The following is a 24168-nucleotide window of genomic DNA, read 5'->3' on the forward strand; positions in this document are numbered from 1 at the left end:
CTAATTTATTAGGTGATGAGCTTTCATGGGTAAGATGATGATCCATCTGCAGAAGTGGGTCTTCCCCACAAAAGCTCATATCTTAATACATTTGTGATTGCTAAGGTGCTACAGGACTGCTTCTTTGTGAAGATACAGACTACCATGGATACCCCTCTGATCCTAATTAGGTGCAACTTACAATTCTTTGTTTCAGTAGGCAAACTAGAAGTAAGGGGTAGCCTAAAAAGCCTTTCATTTGTATAACATTCTGCTAAACAGTTCCACTCCATTATACACCCTTTGACTCAGTGGACCAAATTCAGATGTGTGCCTGTGTACGTTATTCAGTGTCAGAACATTACAACTGAAGTTGTACTATTTTACTCACATCCACCAATGTGCCATTATCTGAAATGTCTGAGGCCATGGTTTTGTTAAATGAACCAAATGATCTGGACAATTACCGCTGCATTTTATTTTTATATATGTAAAATGCTTTTGCAGGGAAATTTCATTGGAAATGGTTGCTACAAAAATATAAAACAAGTATAAAATATATTTTACATATATTACTTACGCCACATAAAATACAAGTTATTTACAGGTAACATTTCACTAGCAAACTTTTTTTTCCTTGATTGCCAGCATTAAGCAAGCCCGGGGTAGGGCAGAGGGGGAAAAACATACAAAACACGCATACATTATGTACAGTTCTGATTTTTCAAGTAGAGTCCCTGAACAATAAATGGTTAGGTCTCAGATTGGCCAGAATCAGTTACGTAAAACAACTTTGTAGCCGCCAAGTAAAATATTACATTTTTTAAGATGTGTTTAACAAAATGACTGGCTAGATGTTATATACCACTTTCCTTCCTGCTGTTTAGCAGACATCACTGAGCAGAATTTCTGAACTATGAGCGTCCGGTAAGTTGAGTAAACCAGTCACTTTACTTGAATGCCAGCAAGTTATTTATTTAACCATCATACCCAAAGCGTAGTTTCATATTAGTCACCGAGGGCCAGCTGGACTGGTAAACATCACGAGAATTGAAGACAGACAATGCAACTTTTCTTTGATGTATTCTGGTAATTTCTCATTTTCTCCATATCTAGTAGGTGGAAGAAGTTACACCAGTAAGTAATAGAAGCAACTTCTATGCCCAGAACATCCAAATAATTGTAAGAGATTAAAATATTGAAGAGAAAAGATATTTTCAAACTTGAGTGCCTAGAGTTAGGAATCCATGGATCCTCATCTCTATATATCCTGATTTCAGGAATTGCAAGTGCTCAGTCTCTCTGAAATGAAGTGGCTTACTGACCTAATCTGGATATGCATTTCATTGCCTTGAGCACTTCAAATTAGTGTCTTTATTTGCAGAATTCTTGTGCTCAGGAGTGTAGATAATATTATGTAATATAGAACTACATGGAAATATGTTGAGCAGCTAACTTCAAATATAGCACCCAAACTGACATAATCTTGTGTGAAATTCCTAATGTTATTTTACTGAACAGTAATAAAGCATTTCCCGTAGTCTCTTGACTCAAAACAGAATGCTGAGTTGAAAGGTCATCTGCTGTTTGGGTTGAGATCTTCAACGTAGTTATTTACTAGGGTATTCCCTGAACTTGTAAATTGTGGACATGGTTTTAGAAAATTAAACAGTACAAGTAAAAATCTCACACTTAAGCAGTATATGAAAGGAATCTGTTTCCATCTCAGTAAAATTATTGTGTGTCAGCCCTCGCTGTGCGCTATTCTATACTTGGCCAAAACACAGTAAGTAGTACACACGTAGAGGAGGACTGCTTTGTGTATCACTAGTCAAGTTTTTATCCACACATAAACCATATGAGGAAATTATAGTAACCAAAGAGCTAGTTTTAGTTTTTCTGATGTGCAAATCAAAGTAAACATTCGTAGGAATTAAAAAATAGGAACTTTGAAAGGTCAACATTAGATCCATCTGCAAGGTTTATCTTGCACTGAAGAGTCTTGTTTTTTCATTAGCTTATATGTAATGTATATGCTTATAGAATTAAAACTCACCTAGTTGTCTGGCCACTTGGAGATGTGTAAGTGATAGATGAAACACCCGCTTGTGCTATCAGCTGGGATCCATCATTGAACTGAACCCAGACTGCTCCACTAGTCAACTGATAAGAGATGTATTCAAAAAGTTATTACAGGGTGAAAACTTCAAATAATTAAAATTGTATACTATACCTACTTAGTTTAAAAAGTTTATGGTAAAATTTTCCACAGTGCCCAAGTCACCTCGAAGCCTTAGCCTAAACTAAAGTCTACGGGATTTTAGGCAGACTTGACAAATGGGACTTGGACACTTTTGAAAATTTACTGTTAAGTTTAGCAGTACAGTTGTGCTAAAAATTGTTCAATACGACGTACAAAACAAATACAAGGCTGCTTTATGTGGCTAGTGGTTCCACAGTATGTAGTACAATTGGACAAGTTACTATACAAAATTTACAGACTCTTAATACCAGAAGCATACAAATTCATGATGCCTGGAATATGTAAACCACTAGACCACAGATGAACCGTATATCCAACAATGAAGAGAGACTACTCAACTAACGAGGAAATAGGCTTAAGTTACCAATAGCCCTCCAGTACTGTTAACTCAGCGTCATCCTATTGTTCAAAACGTTAGTATTAGTTGACTCTGCAACCTCTGTTGGAGTGATCATCTGACCCCCGCCCCCAAGAGAGCCTCTTTCTGTTATATTTCCCTCTTCCTGTAGTTTACTATTTATATATCCATATCCACTAGTTCTGGTTTTGTTTTGGTTTTTTTTTTGTTCTCTATGGTCTCAAATAGGTAGCTAAGCTCAACTTCTATAAGTAGTGGTAGGTAGCTGAACTCATCCACACAGGTCTTGTCTCAAGGCTAGTTCTGTCTCATTCATATTAAGTCTCCCTTCCATCTTCAGGTCGAAAATTACAGGGTAAGGCAACCAATCTGCCTTCAAAAAGTGACAACTGTAGTTTAATGAGATTTACTGTGTGCTCCTTTACTTGCAAATGAAACCTAAATATTTTTTCAAAATTAAATTTCTTACAGTTAAAAAAATACTCTGAGTCTAAGAAAAAGTGGACTTGTCTACTTCATTAGCAATACTGCTTACCTGGGAAGCCCAGCCGACATTCTTCACGAAGACAGACTTTAAAAGCTGGGCTGAATTTGGACTACAGTCCTTTTGATTAGAGGAGCAGGTTGTTTCAGGAATGTTAGTGGTGAATGCGGAGCCTTCATATGATGTCTAAAAATAGAACACATAGAAATGCAAATGATTGTTCTAAGGATAAGATCACGATCACTTACAGTTTTAGCAATAAAAAACTGTAGATGTTTATGCTCCTTTATTCCTGGTCTCTCTCTGTCATCTGACCACTTTAATTGTTCCACAGACGGCATGTACTACAAACCAGCAAGTGATAAATTTCTACTATATGTTTCATCCTCCTAACTAAAGGACTGACAATACGACCTCTTTTCTACCAATTAAGAACTTCGAGCAAATTCCCCCTTCTGCTTAAGCCTATTTCCCCTTTACCAAAGTGTTCTACTGTCACAACTGCAGTGATCCTCCACTTCATAAACAGGCTTCAAACTATAATTAGTTACAAGAACATTTCTCAGTGAGATAATCATTTGACCAATAACTAAGGCTATGTCTATACTAGACTTAGAAAGTCAACTGCAGATACTCAATTCTAGCTATGCCAATTGTGTAGCTAACTTGTCTGTCTATACAGGTGCTCTGTGCCTTAAATATTGAGTCTGTTCTGGTATGGCTATGATCTGACAAAGTGGGTCTGTCCCACGAAAGCTCACCTAATAAATTATTGTTAGTCTTTAAAGTGCTACTTGACTGCTTTTTTGTTTTGATAGTATATAGACTAGCACAACTTTCTCTGTTACTATACGGGGGAAGGTGGATGGGAGAGTTTCTCCCTTCCTTCCTGTGAGTAATACAGGGGTTGACTGCAACCCTTGAGAGATTTCATGCATCCATACCAGACGCGCCTCAATCTTCCATGGTAGTGTAGATGCAACCTAAGAGAAACATAGGGAATACAGCCAATTGTTCTTAGAGTCTCAGTGCGTAAAATTTTTACCTAGCAGACATTTAAAGGAGACAAAAAGATACAAAATCTTTTCAGTTCAGCAACTGAAGCTTGTTGGACTTTGACATGCTAGACATGCCTTTTTTTAAGCAAACACTGATGCTAAATAAAACTGCACATAAAGTGCACACTTTTAAAAAAGCCTTGTGTTATATCCCAGGCACATGGTTTGAATGCTTGTTAATACCCTGAGACACATTTTTAAAACACATCCAAACCAGAAAGTGCCTAATACAGCTCATGCATAGAACCTTATGGTGTTTAAAGTACTTCTATGTTTAGCAAAATAAATTCTTAAGTATGGGTATCACACTGCTCTCTACTGATACTGCATAGCATATCTTTCATATTCCTATAAAACTTAAGCAGAACAAAATGAGTTGAAGATGAAGAGCTTAAAATTGCAATTTCTTGACTTGTCAATTTGTGTAAAAACATTTTAATCTAATTGTATGTGTAATCCAATCTGAGATGCACACAGGTTTAATCCATAAAATATTATCTGTGTATCTGAATGTAATTTTAGTGTATTAGAATTAGACCACAGTCCTCTAAATCTACACACTTGTTTACTTACAGAAGGACTTAAGTTGGGAACATGACTAGGAGTAGAGCTCACAATTATATTTCTATCCACTGAAGTAGTATCTCTCGCTGCCCAGTTTACATCCACAAGTGGAGAGGAAGGTGCCAAAGCCTTTGGAGATTCAGTGTTACCTGGTTTCCTGGAAATTCAAAATAGCATAAAAATAAAGGTCTTTATGAACCTTCTTACTGGGGATATAATTGCATGAAATGCAGCAGCATTAGTCGAGAAACCTGGCTTCCCTTAATTGCCTTTGACAGTGTGGCTTCACACAAGTTAGCAACATTCATTTAAGAATTTCAGAGTTCACATTGAAGACCAACTGGAGTGCCCTTCTTCCTCCACTCACCTCCCGCGGCCACAGGCTGAGGCTGTTCCAGCTGAGCTGTACTGCCCTTGCCAGAGCACTTCCAGGCCAGATCCACCACAGACAAGGACTGCTCCAGCTGCACAAGACAGGCCCTGCGAGGCTCTGACAGCCCCTTGGTCCAGCTCCAGCACCCACTAGTTAACCATAACCCTTATCTATTTAGGATGAAGCTTACCAGTTAACCATTTATAATCCCCATTTTAGATCTAGATTTCTTTAACTTACCTACACACAACATAATTGTATTTTATACCAAGGAAAAAGTCTATTAATACACAGATTTAAAATATGAACTTAATTTTGTTGCAAACAAAAAAAAAAAACTTTTACCTTCCAACAATTATTGGAAAAAAGGGAGTACTTTCACTTCTTTTTTCTTCTTCCAAAACAGCGGCTTCCAAAGCAAGACAAATACGGTGTCCCTGGTTTTGGGAAAAAGTTAGTATATAGTAAACCCTCTAGCTATGCGCAATCAAGTTGCATGTCTTGGGTTAATGTGACTGCTGCCCCGACAGCAGCCCTGGTTAGTGTCCTGGCTCCAAGAAGTGGAGGGGAGCTGGGAGTCAGACTGGCCCTGGTTTCCGGCCCCCCTCCACTGGCTGGAGCCAGGACACTAATCAGGGCTGCTACTTTGCTCAGTTTCCCTGCTCCGCAAGCGGCGGGAAGTAGGGAGGCAGTCTGCTGCCTGGTTCCCAGCTCCCTGCTGCTTGTGAGACCCTGAAAACTGACCAGCTGGTCAGTTTCCTGGATCCTGCATGCAGCAACTGACAGGGAGATGGGAGCCTGTCTGTCCCCTGGTTCCCAGCTGTCTGCCACTCTGGGAGCCAGGCCTACAGGGCTGGTCAGTTTCCCAATTTCTGCAAGCCCAGGAGAACCAGGAATCTGTCCTCGACGTGCATGAAAATTCGAGTTATGCAGGGGGCTGCATATACAGAACATGGAAGTGCTATATAAATATCTTCAAGGGACTAATGTAAAAGGTTTGCCTGGTGTTTGCAGCAACCTTGCTAAGGTTTATTGACAGAGAAAATTGGTTTTGAAAGGCTGCAGCATTTCTGCAACTGCTAGAAACACAGTTAGCCCATTAGGGGGAGCTCAACGCATTCTGCTTTACCTCAGAGCTCACTCACCATGCACATGATCTTCAAAGCCCAATGAAGTCAGAATTCCATGATCTTCAAAGGACTTTGGATGCTGTTCTACAAAGGCACTAAAAATGTGTCCCTCTAAAATTTGATCCAGAGTCTACACCACGCCCACTCCTGTCTCACAATCCAAGGGACAGAAGCAGGATCCCAGTCAAGGAAGTTTGTAGTAAAATGAGGGTAAGGAGTGGAAATGCACCCAGTATGTGGGCCTTCTTGTTTTCTTATTCCCTCCTAAACTCAGAAAGGTGGTGTGATTATTCTTGTAACTGTTTACTGGGAGACATGGGGCCTAAAATGAGAGCCAGCAGGCTGATTGGTAAATGCACATTCTAAGATTAGCAGTATATCTGCAACTCTGCTGTGCAGAAAAAAGCAATAGAGGCTCTTTTCACAATTAACTTTCAGTGTAAATTAAAGATAAATCCAAATGGTATTTGGTTAGTTTTTAAAACTACATTAAAAAGAGTAAAAGTAGGCACACCAAGAGGATAGAGGACAGTGCTGGAGCCAACTTCAATGAAAAAGGTTGCATGTTTAGAGAGTGAAAACTTTCCACTCAGAGGCACCAATGCAATAAATACTTACCTCATTTGCATGATCCATATATATTTGTATTTCCTTCTTCAAGCTGATTTCACTTTCTTCCTTCAAAGTGTAGGATTTCCCAGATTTTTCTATCACTCGAGTAATACCTGCTGTCTTATGTATTTTTGCCCCTGTAAAACAAAGTCTAATCTATTTCTTCTCTAAAATATCAATAGTTAAAGTACAACCAATTATATTCCTACATTCCTTCATGAATTGTCTTAATTGGTAAGAAATACATTAAGACCTGTTGCAAAGAGAAACATATCAATTCCTTTAACTCTCTTCAAGATACGCGCTAAATCTAGTAGAAATCAAAAGCTATTTAAATAGGTCAACTATAGTGTTAACATATTAATGTATTTGTTTATATTCAGTATTAGATAAATATAGTTCCTGTGCAAATGCTATGCATTTAAAAAAACAAAGAAAAAACCACACAAAAACACACATATGAATTCCAGGACAGGTTACATAGCAAATCTGCTTCATCTTTAATTACTTCCTAAACATTTATGTACCCCATCAGTAAATCAACTCATTTAAATAGTTTTAGTTTTATAACTGGCTACATGAAAAGCAATAGCAAATTTAGTACTAAGGACAATTTCATACAACGACTTGTTTATACTGCTATTTATACACAATAGTATCTCTCTGCTTGGGGGTTGTGATTTATTTTACAGTTCTATGGTAAAAGTGAAGTAGTAATTGAGATTTCTACTAAAAATGCCAGCAATTTTCTTAGAGATTGTGGGGGAGGGGTGTCTAAGAGGCACACTATTCACCCAAATGAAAACCAAAGTCACCAGTATGAAGGAAGATGATTTACAAAACATGACAGTAGTTCAATACCACTCTCATGGGCTGGATCTACACTAGAGAGTTTTGTCAACAGAAGGGGCCGTTTGTCGATGCTCCTTCTGTTGACGTAACTCAGGGAACGTCTACACGTTTAAAGCATTCCGTTGACAGATTCTGAACAGAACTCTGCATTTGCCTCAACAGTATTATCTCTCAAAATTTGAGGCACGATCATCTCTGGACAGAGCACTATTGACAAAAGTGCAGCGTAGACACTTCTGTCAACAGAGACGAAGGGTCCTGTGGCACCTTATAGACTAGACAGAAAAGTTTTGAGCATGAGCTTTCGTGAGCACAGACTCACTTCATCAGATGCATCTGATGAAGTGAGTCTGTGCTCACGAAAGCTCATGCTCAAAACTTTTCTGTTAGTCTATAAGGTGCCACAGGACCCTTCGTTGCTGTTACAGATCCAGACTAACACGGCTACCCCTCCGATACTTTCTGTCAACAGAGAGAGCTTCCAGTTGCCGGGCAGCCCTCTTTGCAGAGTTGCCGTTCTACTTTCTGGCACCAGAGGGCAGTGCAGTCTGGTATTTCCCTGTTGACAGAGCAAGTTGTGTGTAGATGCAATCTGTCCACAGAGGTTCTGTCAAGATTTCTCTGTCTCCAGTAACTTCTGTCGACAGCCGCTTCTAGTGTAGACATAGCCATGGTGTGTGCTCAAAACACTGGATAACTGAATCTGCAAGAAGCCAGTGTGCACTTTAAATTTAACATTATTTAAATGGCTTGTGTGCGCTAGGATGAAGACCACTGGACAAAATACTAAAATACATACAGTACTTTAAAAAGAAAACATTCAAAATTTTTCAGCTTGGAAGTGTTCAACTTTTGTTCTTAAGTAAATTTGTTGTTAAAGCCTGAAGTTACCCAAGGTTTGCTTGATCACCAAGATTTCACTAGTTTTGATGATAAGATTCAATTGCTGCAATACAAAGCTTTAGACACTGTACTGTCTAGATGAATACATACCATCATAAAAACAAACTTCAACATCTGCAACAGGTGAATTCTCCATCAACATACACTTCGCGTATCTTGTATAGAAGGTAACTTTTGGTGTTTTGGATCTTACCAACTGTACAAATTTGGCTGCATACTGGTACTTTTTCCAGTACTTTTCTAAAAGAAGAATATTTAAAATTCTTAATTAATTCAGTAGGAAGATCATAAATATGTATGAATAAACTATAATGAATTCTTTTTTGAGAGATCTGTCCCTGTCTGGCTCTCACTAACTAAAAAGGGGACGTCAGTTTTCAAGAGCACACCTGGTAGCATTTTACAGGACTAGCGTTTTACCCGGGACAATTTTTTTTCAAGTTAGGCCAGTAAACGGTATTCATATCCATACAGAATATATTATGTATGGAGATTCATATACACTAATAATTCAAAAGCATATGTTAGTGATTTCTTTAAATTCAGAATCAATGGACTCATTTAATAAATATTTTTGAAATGGTTTTTGTAAAGTCTGTGAATCATCTGTAATATAAAACGTACACTGCTATACTAATTATTCAGTGAAATACTGCACTTGTTTGTTATATATGGAGAAGTGCTGTGTTAAACTATTTTAAGATGACACAGGGTCACTATGTGCAAACAAGGGTCACAAAGAAGTAGAGGTTAGGTTGCCTGCTTTGAAAATTATTTAGAAACCACTTCCATCAAATTTAAGTCTGAACAATGGACTTCAAAAGACTAAAAAATCCACAAGCTTGCCCCTTTCCATATAGTGTAATGTACACAAAGTCTAATTCCTAACAGGCAAGCCACTACATGAAGTCAGTACTCTACCTCACAGCATTATGAATTTTCATTGGATTTCAAAAGGAGGAAGGAAAAAAAAAAAAATCAGTTTCCATTAGAGCTCTAGGTTTTGTTTTGCTCCTAAATGAAGTCACCTTCATTATATCAACATGAAATATTTAGAAGGTAGTACACATTCCTATCATGAACAAAATTTATTAAAAACTTCACTTTTCATCTACTTTTCTTTAAAAAAAAGAAAGAAATTTCACACTACCTGGCAAGTTCTCAAAGCTGTACATAACGACATCTTCAGGAGCAGAGGGAGGTCCATCATCAAGGAGGAAACCTCTTCCTTCATTTGGATGATAAACTGTGATCTAACAAAAATCTTATAGTTATATTGCTACGCAGTATATTACGATATTCCTCATCAGAAAAACTAAAAAGAAATTACACAACGGTGAGGTTTAACTACCTAGTCCACTGTCTACGCAATTTTAATCTGATTTCAACTAGAAGTTCACCCAGTGTCTGAACTAAAAGCAAAAAACAAAGTTCTCTAATTTCTTGAAAACAGAAACAAAACAGTTTGCTACTTGCATTTGAAGGCCTGCAGGACACAAGGAAAAAAAAATGGCAGTTTCACACCCATTCTAGCTGCAAAATATTCAGTTACTATCTAAAGGATGAAAAGTGTTCTGAACAAACTGATAGTTAAGGTTAATATAGCTAAGGCTACTGCTTTTATTCGTGATAAACTAGACAATTTAATGGTTTAGTCACTTGGTATTTATCATAAATGGAAAGGTTTGAGTTAAATTACTACTCACCACACTTCCATCACAAGATATTTTGAGAACTTCTTTCACAAGCTCTTGGGAATGGAATTCTTTTAGAAACTCCATACAAACTTCTCCTGAATCTAGAATACTCACCTAAAATACAAACAAAATAAAAGCCAAAGTTAAATTTAACTTCTTGCCCAAATGACACTATAATTTTTCCAGACAAATGTTTCAGAAGACTATTTGTTTTCTTCTTCTCCAATTTTATAACAAACTTATAATAAAAACTGAACAATGGCATTACAAATAGACAGATGGTTTTGTGCTCTCTAATGGAACTTGAACAACCATTAGAATTACCCTATGTGATAAGGTTAGCTGTGCAGCATGAACAAAGAGTTATATAGCCAAGTGGGTGGCTTCCTGAAGTGACCAATCAGAAACTAGGAGGCAGGTCATCCCTTTTCAAATACTAGGGGGTACAGGAGGAGAAAGAGGGGAAAACGCAGTAAGACAAAGAGATGAGAATGAGAAAAACTGGAAAGTAAGACAAGCAGAGACAGAAAAAAAAAAAAAAAAAAAGAGATTGGGAAAAAAAGAAAAAGCCAAGAGGAAAAGAAGTGAAGGGTATAAGAGAGGGAGCGAGATTAATCTCCAATTCTAATTAAGATACATAACTTAAAGAGAAATGTTTGTCTTTTACATTGCTACCACATGCAAACAGTATAATAATTTGTTCCCATTAAAATTCCAAATGAGGCCTGTCAAGTTAAGTGTGCATTTTTCAAATAATTACATTAAAAATAGGCATGCTTTCTATCTTTTTGTGTCAGTGTGTACTTTTCTTTTACTTGTAAAGTCAGAAGAAGACAACAAGGTAATTTGTGCCGAAGATCAGTAATGGTATTAGGTTATACAAAGACTGATATTTACCACAATAAAGAATCTATTTTACATTTTAGAAAGCAGTAAGCACATTTTTACTATACTTAATCCATATACATATGTTTAGAATTTAAAAAAAAAAACATACCACTGCATTTTTTGTTTTTTGTCTGATTGATTTTAGCCTATGAGCATTCAAAGGAGAGACAATACTTCGCAGTGTAGGTTTCTGATGTCCTAATAGTTCTTTGCCCCTGTTTTTTCCTTGTTCTGAAGTTGGATAGAGATTAAATGCAGGTGCTGGTTGAGCCCTGTCAGATTTACACTGAAATCCAGAGGTATATTTCTTTGTACTGATCTGATTTATAGGAAGTGCATGGTCAGTGGGAGCACTGGGATTTTTATCTTTTAAGACATTCCAAGCATTTCTTGATGTTTCTTGTTGCACACCTAGATGGTATCTGAAACCTCCATTTGCATTACTGGCATTGATGTGATCCAGAGGCTCTCTCACCTGAGCTGAGAAATAGCACAAGAGTGTTCAGGTTAGAAATTCATATAATTCATACACTTCATTATGCTGAAAGATTTTTCTCAATTCTTAAGGTGGGGAGACCTAAGGGGTGGCGGAAGGAGGGAGTGTAGAAAGTAACTATTTAATGGTCTTTAGAAAAATTTAAACTTTTTTTTTTTCAAAGTTCAAGTAACTGAAAAAGTAATGTTGGCTTAGTCCTCAGTCTTCAGTAAAATTTCTAGGCTGGGAATCATAATTTTAGTTCATTCCAAAATAAAACTGCTTTCCAATTTGAAAGATGAGTTGAACTCCAATACAATTTAAAATAATTTCCACTATGTGACTAATGTATCAATCACTGTCTTTTAACTATAATAGCTGCAGCATCTCTCAACTGAAAGAGCATTCATGAATTATTGGTTACCAAATCATACCACCACTAGTACTTTTAAACAGTTGTTTGATTTAAAAAGAGGAACCAAATTTAATCTCCCTCAGTGGAAAGGAATATTGTTAATTTACCACTTAGGTAATGTATGTAGTACCATTAAAATACTAGTTAGTTTTACTGAAATTAAAACATACCAAACTCTTGATACAATAAATACCATCTGTCAAATACACTTAAGAAAAGTTTACTATTTTAAATATAAATTAGACAGAAATAGATTTTAATGTTACCACCTAAAATACAAAATTCCCAATATTTTACTTTATGTGTAATACATCAACAAAAGGGCAGACTAGACATTTAAATTACTAGATGATAATAAATATGCTATATTTTCCTATTGTCAAATAAGGGAAGAGATTGTTTTTGGATTTGACTTGGCCATGACTCCCACTTCAAATTTCATATTTAATCAAATACATTTGATTAAATTAGCTATATTTAAATCAGCTTCATCTATGTACTTCTCTCAGACAATTAATGCATCCTTTCTGCCACTGAATTGAAACAATACAAAGAGAATAAGAATTAGAGGGGGATAGCGTGCACACTCATAGATAGCGAGGTAATGAGGAATGCCAACTATACATTATATGGTTACAATTCCCCTACGGGAAAGGAGTCTGGCAATATCAAAAGAAAAAGGAGTAGGGTCTTTTTGTTATCTAAACCTCTTGGTTAAATTACATCTGTATTATGTACAATTTGCACGTATAAGATAATACATGGCAAAGAACTCCTCCTTCCCTTCTGTGCCTTTTGTTTTTCTCTCCACCCACCCTTCTGCAGCCCCAGTAATCATCCTTCTTTCATACTCTACCCTCACACCCAAGATGTTTTAATGTTATTCTAAGAAGGATATATCAACGCCTTCAAAAGAGTGAAGTTAGGGCAAAAGTTTTCAGAAGTACCAGAGTCCAAAAATGAGGCAATCAGAAACTTAAATACAAATGAAGTCAGTGGGACTTCACTGCTTCAGACAAAAATGTAAGCCTCTCACTTCAAATCCTCATTTAAATGTGCACAAAGTTGTTCTGCTTTTGGTCATCGCTGAACAACAAGGAAGGACTCTGAAATTCTGCAATATAATTTTCTGGCTGGTGTTAGTTGTTTTTATTAGCAAAATAAGAGAGAAATATCAGGAGGTTGATAATGGAGAGGATTACCTCATTTCAGAGTGCTATACAACTGGACCATAATGCTTCATATATGTTATTTCTGGCAGTTAAATTTGGTACCATTTACTATCCTTTTAGTAACAATGCATTTCTCCACACAGAAAAACATGTTAAATATTAAAAGGAAAATATTACAAAAAACAGTTATTTCAAGTACCATCTGATGTTTCCTCCAGGAAGCCACAGATTACTTCCCCCACATGGACACTAATTCTACTTTACGTTCAATTTCTTTGGAAACACAAGTAGTATATCCTACTGTACTGTGTTATTTCACCACACATAATTAGGTGTCCTTTTATGACAAATAAAGAAATATTAATTTCTAAGCTAGACAAGTAATGGCATGGCCTATACTACCAAGAAATGCTAGCTTGAATGAATTAAAAAAAAAACAAACTGTAAATTCATACCATTTGTCTGAATGCTTCCAAGCCACTGCTGCATTGTTTCAGACTGGGATTTCTGTTCCAATAAACCAGTACTTGGCTTCACTGGACAGATGTAATTTGAGCTAAATATACAGAAATATTTGTAAGTGATTCCATAACAATCAATATAAAAACTATATACTATTGAACCTAAAGCTAAATATATTTTACAAAGGGGCTCTTTTACTTAATTCGTATAGCTTTTCTGAAATAAAAGTTACACATCTATAAGCAAGATTATACTGCATGTTTGCATAACATAAGAGTAATACTATTCCAAATGCAGCGAAAGCCCCTACAGACATATTCTGCTACTAAGACAATCGTGAAATTTTGAGAACTCCAGGTAACAAGGGACACATTCATCAAGCAAACATACCAAAAAGCCAATATTTCCATGAATGTAGTCTAAAATAAATATATAGGAGTATATATAGTTATACTACAAGATAACAAGTTTGACCATTGAAATTGGCCAGGGTGCATCAGTTAGGATCTGGAACTTGTACACGCAAGTGGCTACTGGTTAAATATTGCCTTGAAGCTTTCTTCCTCCACATCTCTGCAGCCCTCATGAAGCTACACTTGCAGATGTCACCTCCACCTCCTTCTAGGCATCCAGAGACCTTCAATAGTCAAGACTTGATTCTCCCTTCATGGAGGGGATCCTAGTTCATTGAAACACCAAGGCTATGTCTACACTAGAGGGTTTTGTCGGCAAAATGGCTGTTTTGTTGACAAAACCCACAGAGTGTCCAGATTCCCAAGGCAGTCTGCATTTTTGTCGACAGATGTACCCCGCTCCTGAGGAATAATGCCTCTGTCTACACAGATCTGACAACAGAAAGCCGGTCTGGACGTTCCAGGGGCCCTCTGTCAACAGACAGAGCTTCTGGGACTCTGGGCAGCCCTGTCTGCAGTGCTTCCAGGTGGCCATTTTACTGATAGAGAGGCCAAGTAGTTTGGCCATGATCTGTCAACAGAAGTTTTGTCAAAAGATATCTTCTGACAAAAACGTCTGTCAACAAATCTCTATAATTTAGACATAGCCTAACAAAACATGCATTTGTGCTGACTGAAATTTAGTATGTCACATGTAAATAGCTTATTCCATGACTATACGTATGTAAACAAAATAGATAAAAATCTAGAAGAATTATCTTAAAGCTATGAATTCTAAATTGGACTGATTCTTACTGTATTTGATCTTTCAACGATGGAGATGTATGCCTTTCAAAAGAACCAGAACTGCAGGAAGGCTTATCCTTAAATATAGGGGGGATATCACCATAGCTGTTTACAGGTGAAAGTCTCTCTTTATGTTCCATCACTCCTACTCTGGCTGTTGAAAGCACTTCTACGGAATGGCATCTCTCCACGGCGTTTGATATTCCTAGATTCTGACTGTGAGATGCACCAGACCTGTCAGAAGAATGGGCCCTCCGAAGATAACGTGAATGTGGCCTTTCTTCAGTAGGTTGAATTGTTCTTCCCCTACCACTTACACCAGTTTCTCTTCCCTGATTCCCCCAACGATTACAAGAACTGCTTCCATCCACAGATGACATGTCACTCAAATTTTTGTTTTTAGGAAATACAGATATTTTATTTGGGAGTGTCTGACCAACCAAGAACCTCTTCTTTTCCTTCAAGCAACCACTTATACTGACACTTGAAGAGCCAGTAAAAGCTGTAGAGATTGTGGCATTGCCACTGTCCATTGAATCCTCCACGGTTCCTGAATCTTTACTTCGTGCTGCGTTACATCTGGACATAAAAGGATGATCCAGCACAGATGAAAGACTTAAACGATCTGCGGGGTTTTTGCGAAGCAACTGGTGTATAAGGTCTTGAGCTTCCCCTGACAAAAAGTTGGGCATTTCATAATCTGCTAATACTACTTTATTCAATGTATTTTTGACTGTGTCAGTGTCAAAAGGTGGTTTCCCAATTAGGAGAGTATAGAACATGCACCCCAAAGACCACACATCAGATTCAAGTCCATGTGCACTCCGCGTGGCTATTTCTGGAGAAATGTAATTAGGAGTGCCACACATTGTGTAATGTTTTTCATGAGGCATTTTCAATTGTGTTGCTAGTCCAAAATCAGCAATCTTGATGTTCATATTACTGGTGAGCAAAAGGTTAGAGAGGGTGAGATCCCGATGTAATATTCCATGAGAATGAAGATACAACATCCCTGTGATTATCTGATGCATTAAGACTCGTGCTGTTAGAACACAAAAACATAAGATCCATGTTTAGTAGGATATTTTAAAAACGGTAAGCATCAAAACATGTCTTTTTATATATCTTATCTGCCCCAATCTGACCCATTTATTACGATCAAATTACTACAAAAATGTGTATTAAGTGTCACATTACCTTAAAAAGATAAGGGTGGTGTTTTTTGTTTTGTTTTGTTTTCCGTTTTTTTTTTCGGGAGGGTTGCTGTTACCATACTGCTGAGCTGCCTCACCAAGACTATTTGTTTCTAAGGCAAATCCACAAAACACAAGAGAGGCTCCTCTAACACAATAAAGCAACATGTTTATTTGCCACTGTGCAAAACCACCCTGAATCACATATATGCAGTAATGGAAGCACTTCAATACAAAGTGAAAATACTAAAAAAAAAAAAAAAGGTTCTAAATACTTTGATAACTTAAGATGGGGGGGGCAGTGATTTTTGAATGCCTCAGAACAGTGAATTTTACCCTGTGATCTGGAGACTGCTGGGAGGCCCACAGACTATGTCTAACGAGTCTGGAAAATGTTGAAAACCACCATCCTATGGTAATGACACACTGAGATTCATATGGGTCTGCAAACTATGTTTAAGATTTGCAAAGAGGTCCACAACTCCGTCTGAAATGTAGGCACCCACAAATTAAAAAAGGTTAAAAACAAGTCACTGCCCTACTAGTTGGTTCTATGAAGCTGCTCCACATACTAACCTGTTTGTGACATATAGGTTAACATATACAAAGGGAGCAGGTATTTGGACCCAATGTAGCAGATCATTAATAAGATGGTAGAGGTGTCAATAATGAAAACAATCTTGAGCCAGTTCCTTCTCCCACTAAACTAAGTTAAAAGTTACAGTTAGAGACTTGTTTGCACTCCCACAACAGGTAAACACATTCATGCAATAGAAAAGAGTAAGAGCTGTAGTACAGAACAAGCGGGTTGAACGCCTTAAGGCTTTACAGCTGGAAGTAGTATTCTGAACCACATCTTCAGGATTATGGCTATGGCAGGCAACACTGTTTGCTGGGGCAAATGATCATTAAACCTTCTTCTGTCCCATACACATTACAACATGAAAAACATTTCTTCTCACTTTCAAATACCAACCCTTACTACAGCTCAAGGAATTGACCCTTCCTAACTGTGTATGTGTTGCACTCTTGGCAAAGTACCCAAAGCACAGTGGAAAAAAAAATAAGTTACAAGTTATTCTAAAATATAGTGAAGTCACCTTTCCAAGGTAGCCTTCTGTCCTGAACATCTCCCCCCAAAAAGTATTCTTAAGTGTGCTGTGTACAAATCAGCTTCATCATTAGACCACCTCTAATCTCAGTCAATATGTATATAAAAAAAATCTTATTCAACCATATCGTTCTGACAGTGAGAAAAGCTTGTATCATCTTCAAACTCCTGTTGGCACTACAGAGCCAAAAACAAACAAGAGAAGTTACATTCACTTGTATCTCATCATTGAATTGATTACAAGAGCCAATCAATTGCACTAGTGTAATCCTCCTGGAGATAGTGGTGTTACCTTTAGAATAGAACTGCATTTTAAATTTGGTAAGGTCACCCCCAGGGATCTGTTATATTCTTAAGTGCTTCTGCCTCCCAACTGGTGTGCAACTGAAGACATGATGGAATACAACACCAACTGCCATGCTTCAAATTGCAGGTATTGGTTAACTCCCTTAATTCACCCCTCCCGCACACACATATTCCATCTGTTTTCCCACTCCTTCCTTAGGACCTTAAAGAGGGCAGAGACCTCAAGAAAACAGAATGGATCATTCATCATCAACAACAAAGACTTTCACAAGCCAGGTTAGGCCTTCAGTACCATATGGACAGCCACATTGTTCTCAGATCCACCTCTCCTTTAGAATTTATTAAATAGTTCCAGTGATACAGCTCAAGATCAACCAGACTCCAACTCTTGTTGACCTGTATTGAATCTTCAGTATCAAGAGTAAAAAAACCAGCAAAACCAGCAAGTGAAGCTGTCGCAATGTTTCTAATGCATGGAGATGTAACTCAGATGTAATACAATGGCACAAATACATGCAGTAAGAATGTGCCAATTCTAAATTATCATATTTTGGACTCTGACTGTTATTTAACAAAGATTACACCTTAATGTGAAAAAGACCTACATAGGAATCACTGAAGTAGAGAGCTTTTATATTGTATTTCTAGCAGCACATGCACTTATACAGAGAGGTCCGAGAAAACAGTTTCCCACAAGAAAGATGCAGAATTTGCCATTTTAAAATCTTCAATTCTTACATTTGGAGAAAAAATAAACACATTAACTGGTAACTAAATTTTGCTGAACGTACCAGTATGCACTGAATAAGTGGCATAAACTCTCTCTCATGGTGATTTTTGAAACATCAGTTAGGATAGAACCCCTTTTATCCAATCTAATTGGTACAGGGGTCAGAAGACAATCAAAAGTCAAGATTAAAAAAAAAAAAAAAAAAGAGTTTCTATCCCTCATTTTAATATGTGGCAGGGTGTGGTTGGGCAGGCAACCCCAAACACTGGAGGCTGACTGCCAGGGCCAGAGCTATGGTGGATCTTTTGTGGTTACTGGTTTAGTTAATATGAACTTGCTGGATAATGTAAGATCACATAAACATGGTACTATTGTATACAATAAAACATCTAATTCTACTGATCACTACGCATATTATGGTTAGGGAAATAAAAAAAGCCTATGTGATTAAAATGAAATGCTGAACTCTAATCAGAGAATTCAGAATATTTTTAAAAATCACAGAAAACTAGGATCCCACCTTAAGTCATAACTATTACTGTTATGCTATTTTCCTACCCCAAAGAGGACTGACACAAAAATAAAGAAACCATGTATCAAATATATAAGCAACTGTCCCAAAGCCTTTCAAGTATTAAATTTGGAGCTACACAGAATTATTCCAAAGCAAAGCATTTTTAAAATGGACTTCTATCAAAATTAAATGCCTGTTTAATGACAAGCAAATACCAACTAAAAATGTAAATAGATAAAAAAAAAAAACAAACGCACTTTCTTCTTCAGAGAAAGGCTTCATTCTGTTCTTTAGATATCTGCTCATTTCTCCATTGTGACACATCTCTAGTATCAGGTACACGTAGTTGCTATCTTCAAAATAATTATAAAGCTAGAACATAAAAAACAGAATAAAAGCAGTTAGAATAATTTGCATGCTACCTTAATATTCTATAGCGTTCATTGTAAAAGTGTAAATTTATTCCTACCTCAAGTATAGAAGGATGTTTTAATTGACAATGTATCTTCACCTCATTTTGAACTCTCTGTACCATTCCAGCTTTGTGCATGGCCTTTTTGTCTATCTGAAAAAGGACCAGAGAATGTATTTTCCAAATATCAACGTTTTAGTATTTACATACATTTAGTTGTGGAATTTGCCTGAGAAAGTGTTTTGAAACTACATTAACTTATATGTGGTGAATGCTACCATCACCATCTACTTGTGTCTAGTAAAATGCAACATATAAAAGCTCTTTCTTAACCCTAGAGATACCAAGTTCCTTCCACATTTCACTTTTTTTTTAAATCAGTGTATCTGCACATTGAGTTTAAAACCACAATACTGTGCCCTTAACACCTTGTTCTAAATAGTCAGCACATTGAGAGAAATTTGAAATAATATCTGATTGTTAAACAAGCACACATATGTAGAAGAACTCAAAAAGGGCATTAATAAAACAGGTAAGTGTTTAGGCATATTTAATGTGGTCAAATAGACTATTTATATGCAAAATGTAGTCATTTGCAAAGCAACCTGAAAAAAGAATTTTGTAAAGATAAACCTATAAAGCCTGTATTAATTCTAGCAAGTTTTGCCAAATTGTTAATATTAATAAATAAAATTATAAAATACAAATATTTTGACAAACTATAAGTCAACCATCCAAGATACTCAACCATCCCAGTCACAAAATTGGTTACCTGTGATTATCACAGAGAGGATAATGGAAAAAATTATGTATTTTTTGCAGATGAGTAAAATACATTTCTTGTCTGCAAGTGAGTGGAATTTTGCAAGCCTATTCTAAACTCAAGACCTGATCTGTAAACTACTCTGTGAGAACTGAACCTGTACATTCATTTGGAATGTTATTGATTAGGATCAGGTTCTTAGAATATGAACTCTGAAGCAATAACTGTGGGCCAGATCCTCAGCTGATCTAAAACTGTCACCACTCCAAAGAAATCCATGCTAACTTACACAGGCTGAGGACCTACCCATCTTTTGTGTGTTTCTACTGCATTTAGCATGAAGAGGCCTCAGTCACATTGGGATGTCACGGTAACGCCTCAACCTACTTAAAATAGTGCTTTTTTTTGTGCTAGTACTTGTTGGTTTGTGGGGTGCACGGAGCTGGCTGAATACTGGTACCTATTTTTTGTGTTTTTTTTTGAAAGGCACTGCTTAAAAATATGTGAACTTTGTGATATGCAACTCAACCACTAGCCCTTAGTCACAAAATCTAATGGAAGGCATCAGAGATGCAACCACAAGAAAAGCTGAGCAAGAGAGAAGCTACTTTCATTGGTATGCACAGCTATAGTAGGACAGTGGCTACACCTGCACAGGGCACATGGACAGACATGCCTTCTCCAGCAGTGTATGGGGCAGAAGGGACACTTACCATTTTAATGGCTACTTCCAGGCCGTTTTTGAGGGACAGTGCTCTGTAGACCCCAGCGAAGGACCCTTTCCCCAGAAGATTCCCCACCTTGAAATCCTGAGAGACAGAGAGAGAGCACACCCCTTTCAGTTAGTCTTCTCTCTCCCTTAGGCACTGGTTTCTGTGCGGAAGCTGAGAGTCACTGAATCCAAGTGACAAACCCTGCGTGCATAGGATAGGAACCACTTCAAGCCAGTCCCCCGTCCCCGTAATGCCAGCACCCCTGTTCCCCGGAGCGGGAAGAGAGCCGGACGGAGCGCACCTGTATGGAGCTCTCCTCGGCCCGGCGGCGAGGCATGCCGGCGGGGACAGCGCTGCCGGGCGCGGGGACAAGGAGACGGCTCACCAGCCATTCCGGCATCTTCCCAGGAGCTCCCACTCACACAGCGGTCAGCAGGGAACAGCAACCGCGGCGCCGAAGCCGGGCAGCCTTCCCGCCCCCTCTCCCGCGCCTGGGGGAGGTGGGCAACGGCCGCCAGCTGCCATAGCAGCGGCGCTAGTCAGCGCCCATCGTCCCGCCGGACAGTCGCAAGCGACCGCAAGGAGCTGCTCCCCGCCACAGCTCCCGCGCGGGCGGCTCGCTTCCCTTGGGGTGTCCTGTCTCTTCCCACCGCCAGAGGGCGCTGAGCGCTACCGGGATGCCGTGGGACAACCGAACCGAGATGTCAGCAGGTGGACGCAGCAGGGAGATGGCCCCGCACACTCCGAGGCACTGGACAACCTTTACCAGGAAACAGCTGATCAAAGCCCCGATGCCACACTGAAGCCAACCCTGTCTCTGCAGTACTAGGGAGAGTACAAGCTCGAGCTTTGCAACCACCCTCTAGTTAGAGTCTCTCGTCAGCTATGGACGTTCAGCCAGGCCACACGGGCAACACTTTGTACCTTGAACAGCTGAGCCCAAATGGAACAGCTAGGTATAGTGCAGGCAGATCCCAACCACCTTTCCACTTCCCCGGTTTCTAATCTAGACCCAATAATCCCTTCACTACAGCTGATCCGGTTACAACGCAGTTAAAGGGACAACCTTGCAAACTAGATCCCTGGCTCAGTATTGCTGCCAGGGCAAGCAAGCCTTAGCATAAAATAGCTGTTCACGAACAGAGAGATAGTAGTATTGGTGTTGGCTGGGATGTATGATATTATGGCGAACCATAGCTGGCCCCAGTGATCTACCCTTCGGGGTGCGAAGCTCTATGGGAAAGTATGCTGTAGTCTCTGGCCCTGATCTGCAAAATACCCCTACATCAACCTCCAACGTTCAATGCCAAGATTCTCGAGTTCGCACAAAACTCTCATTGAGCACAGCCAACTGATCAGCAGCCAGTGTGTACACACACACACACACACAAGCAGCGGCGTGCCGTGTAGACTGGTAACAGGAACTTCAAAATACCCCTGCCCGACTCAATATAATGTAAGATAGCAGCTTGGTCTTTGCCTTCTCCCTGACGGAGCAAAGCACTAAGCCATACACCACGGAGTGGCCAGCGGCCCCAGCTCTAGGTGCTTCTGAAACGCACGCAATTAACAGGAGTGACAAGAGCGTGGCGCACCGCAAGCCAGCTGGCCCCAGGGCTGCGGTCACCGAGAGATAGAAGCTGCAGGAGTCATGTGGGGTCCGCACAGCAATCAGGTGAACATCCCCAGGGGCAGGGGCAGCAACAGCCACCTGCTCCCTAGTCTGGGCTCCGCTCGTATTACACCACAAACACTAGGCCTCGGGAGGGAGCAGGCGGTGCTATTGAACTGGCACCTGCTAGTGTTCAGGCTGCCAAGATGAGGTGGGCATGACCCGACCAGCGTCCTCTCCCACCCCCAAGCGAGCTTACTGAGGCGGGGCGCCCCCTGGGGAACAGCGCTCAGGCCCTGAGCCAGCATAGCACAACCCAACCCGGGAGGACAGGAAGTCCCGAGCAGGGGGAGGGGCACCACACCCGCAGGTAACAGGAGGGGGCGGGGCTACATAGCCTCCCCTCCTGGAGAAATTGGTCAGGTACTGCCCGCGTCAGCTCCGGGGAGGGCGGGGTCTCGGTCCCACCCCTACACAAGGGTACGGTCGGGTCCGCACCTCTATCTTCTCGCCGATGCAGGTCGCCATGGTGCCGGCCGCTCGTCCCGCGTCCTCTCTACGATTTCCCCTCCGAAGCGCGGCTGCGGAGCCCCATTATGGCCGCGTCTTCCACCCACCGCGCCCCAGGCCACTTCCCCGCTCCAGGGCCCGGCGGCAGCCGCCTTCCCCCCAGACCACCATTTTGAAAAATCGCGCCGTTAACATTCCTAGAGCGAGAGTGCGGCTGACGTAATCACGCTCGCTCGGAAGCACCAATGGCGCCATGTCGGGTAGAAAAGAGTTGGCGCGTGCGCAGTGGGCTGGTTCCTTGGGCCTCGGAATAAATGGGATTGCTGCGCATGTGTGGTATGAAACGCAGCCCGTCCTGGGGCGGTTTGACCCCGTCTGCAGGCTGGTGCTGGGAGTGCAGGTGAGCGCCTGAGTTGAGAGGCGCTTTTCTTCGGTATCGTTAGAGTCGTTTGGCGCAGGGGTGAGCAGACCTTTCACACTACACCCCACTTTTTGTCCCTGCAGTTAGCAAGACCCAGCCCGCCCCCCGCCGGTCTAATGCCCCGTAAGTGAGTGACGGTCTCCGCGAAATTAGGCGCCGCGCTCTCTTGGTGAAGCGGCGGAGGCCCTGGGGCAGGAGGCTGATTGTGCTCCGCCCACGTGAAGAAGTGTTATGCCACGTAAGGGGGCGCCCGCCCCCATTGGCACAACACTTCTGTAAGCTGTGCGGTTGCTCAGGAGATGTTCACCTCCTGCCCATTTGATTAGCAGAGTGCCCACAGCTAGATTGGAGTTTCAGCTGGTGTTGCACAATCGCACATGCTTCCGTGCACAAAAAGAAGTTTATTCGCACATGAATGCAAAAAAAAATCTGCACACCGTTGAATAACATTAGAGGGAATATAGTTAGCAACCAGTGCTCAATTTGTGCCAGGGCTTGCCAGCACTCAGCCTGGACATCTCTAGTCTTGGGAAGTCATAGCCTTGGGACTCCAGGCTTGCTGCACCAGTTAGAAAAGTAAAATCTTTCAGTACTAATTCAACACTATCAACAAACCTTTAACAGCTATGCTAGACAAACCTTTAGTTAATCTGGTTAAAACCCCTGTGTAAATACTCTCTTGATAAACCAATCAACATTATTGAGGCTTGAATAAAATTAAAAGTCTCTATACAGAATTTTGCGTGGGCATACCTTTAAGACAGTAAATTGTGCATTGAGTAGACTTTAGCGAGACAACAAGGGTGGATTAAAGGCTTGTGGCAAATATATCTGGGTAATATGGAATACTGAAAAGCAAATCTTTCCTGATATCCCTGTAGGAGGTACTTCGTGACAAAATGACCAACTGACTTCAGAGTGGGAGACAACATCCTTAGGAATGTTTTCTTTTTTGCAGCCATCTTGTTGTCCGGGAGTCCATCAGGATTGACTAGTTTA

The 24168-nt window shown here is 39.9% G+C and overlaps 1 protein-coding gene across 7 annotated transcripts; it reads right to left on the minus strand.

Moving 5' to 3' along the window:
• Positions 1-570: 570 nt before the first annotated feature.
• PLK4 (polo like kinase 4) lies at positions 571-22766 on the minus strand. Of its 7 annotated transcripts, XM_074991941.1 has the most exons (17): positions 22737-22766; positions 20627-20722; positions 19208-19303; positions 18996-19110; positions 15872-15926; positions 14894-15253; positions 13679-13779; positions 11271-11641; positions 10283-10387; positions 9727-9829; positions 8667-8816; positions 6828-6958; positions 5425-5516; positions 4716-4863; positions 3136-3270; positions 2036-2142; positions 571-1091 (listed from the first exon to the last, which is right to left on the minus strand). In XM_074991941.1, the coding sequence occupies exons 1-17, from the start codon at positions 22764-22766 to the stop codon at positions 992-994; spliced, it is 2295 nt and encodes a 764-aa protein (XP_074848042.1). In that variant the 3' UTR covers positions 571-991. The 7 variants fall into 7 exon arrangements, with proteins under 7 accessions (XP_074848042.1, XP_074848038.1, XP_074848036.1 ...); XM_074991937.1 differs by having other exon boundaries at positions 13679-13781; positions 15010-15926; XM_074991935.1 differs by having other exon boundaries at positions 14894-15926.
• Positions 22767-24168: the final 1402 nt, after the last annotated feature.

The sequence above is a fragment of the Carettochelys insculpta genome, chromosome 4 (assembly GCF_033958435.1).
Source record: "Carettochelys insculpta isolate YL-2023 chromosome 4, ASM3395843v1, whole genome shotgun sequence".
Classification (NCBI taxonomy): Eukaryota; Metazoa; Chordata; order Testudines; family Carettochelyidae; genus Carettochelys; species Carettochelys insculpta.

Bases quoted from the DNA above. Each gene is read 5' to 3' on its own strand.
- PLK4 (XM_074991935.1), bottom strand. From the start codon at position 22,766: ATGGCGACCTGCATCGGCGAGAAGATAGAG. The intron at 10,388-11,270 runs GTATGTTTTTTT...TTTGTATTTTAG, and splicing joins AAAAAACAAAAAATGCAGTG to GTGAGTATTCTAGATTCAGG. The intron at 6,959-8,666 runs GTATGTATTCAT...TTTGTTTTACAG, and splicing joins TGAAGTTTGTTTTTATGATG to GGGCAAAAATACATAAGACA.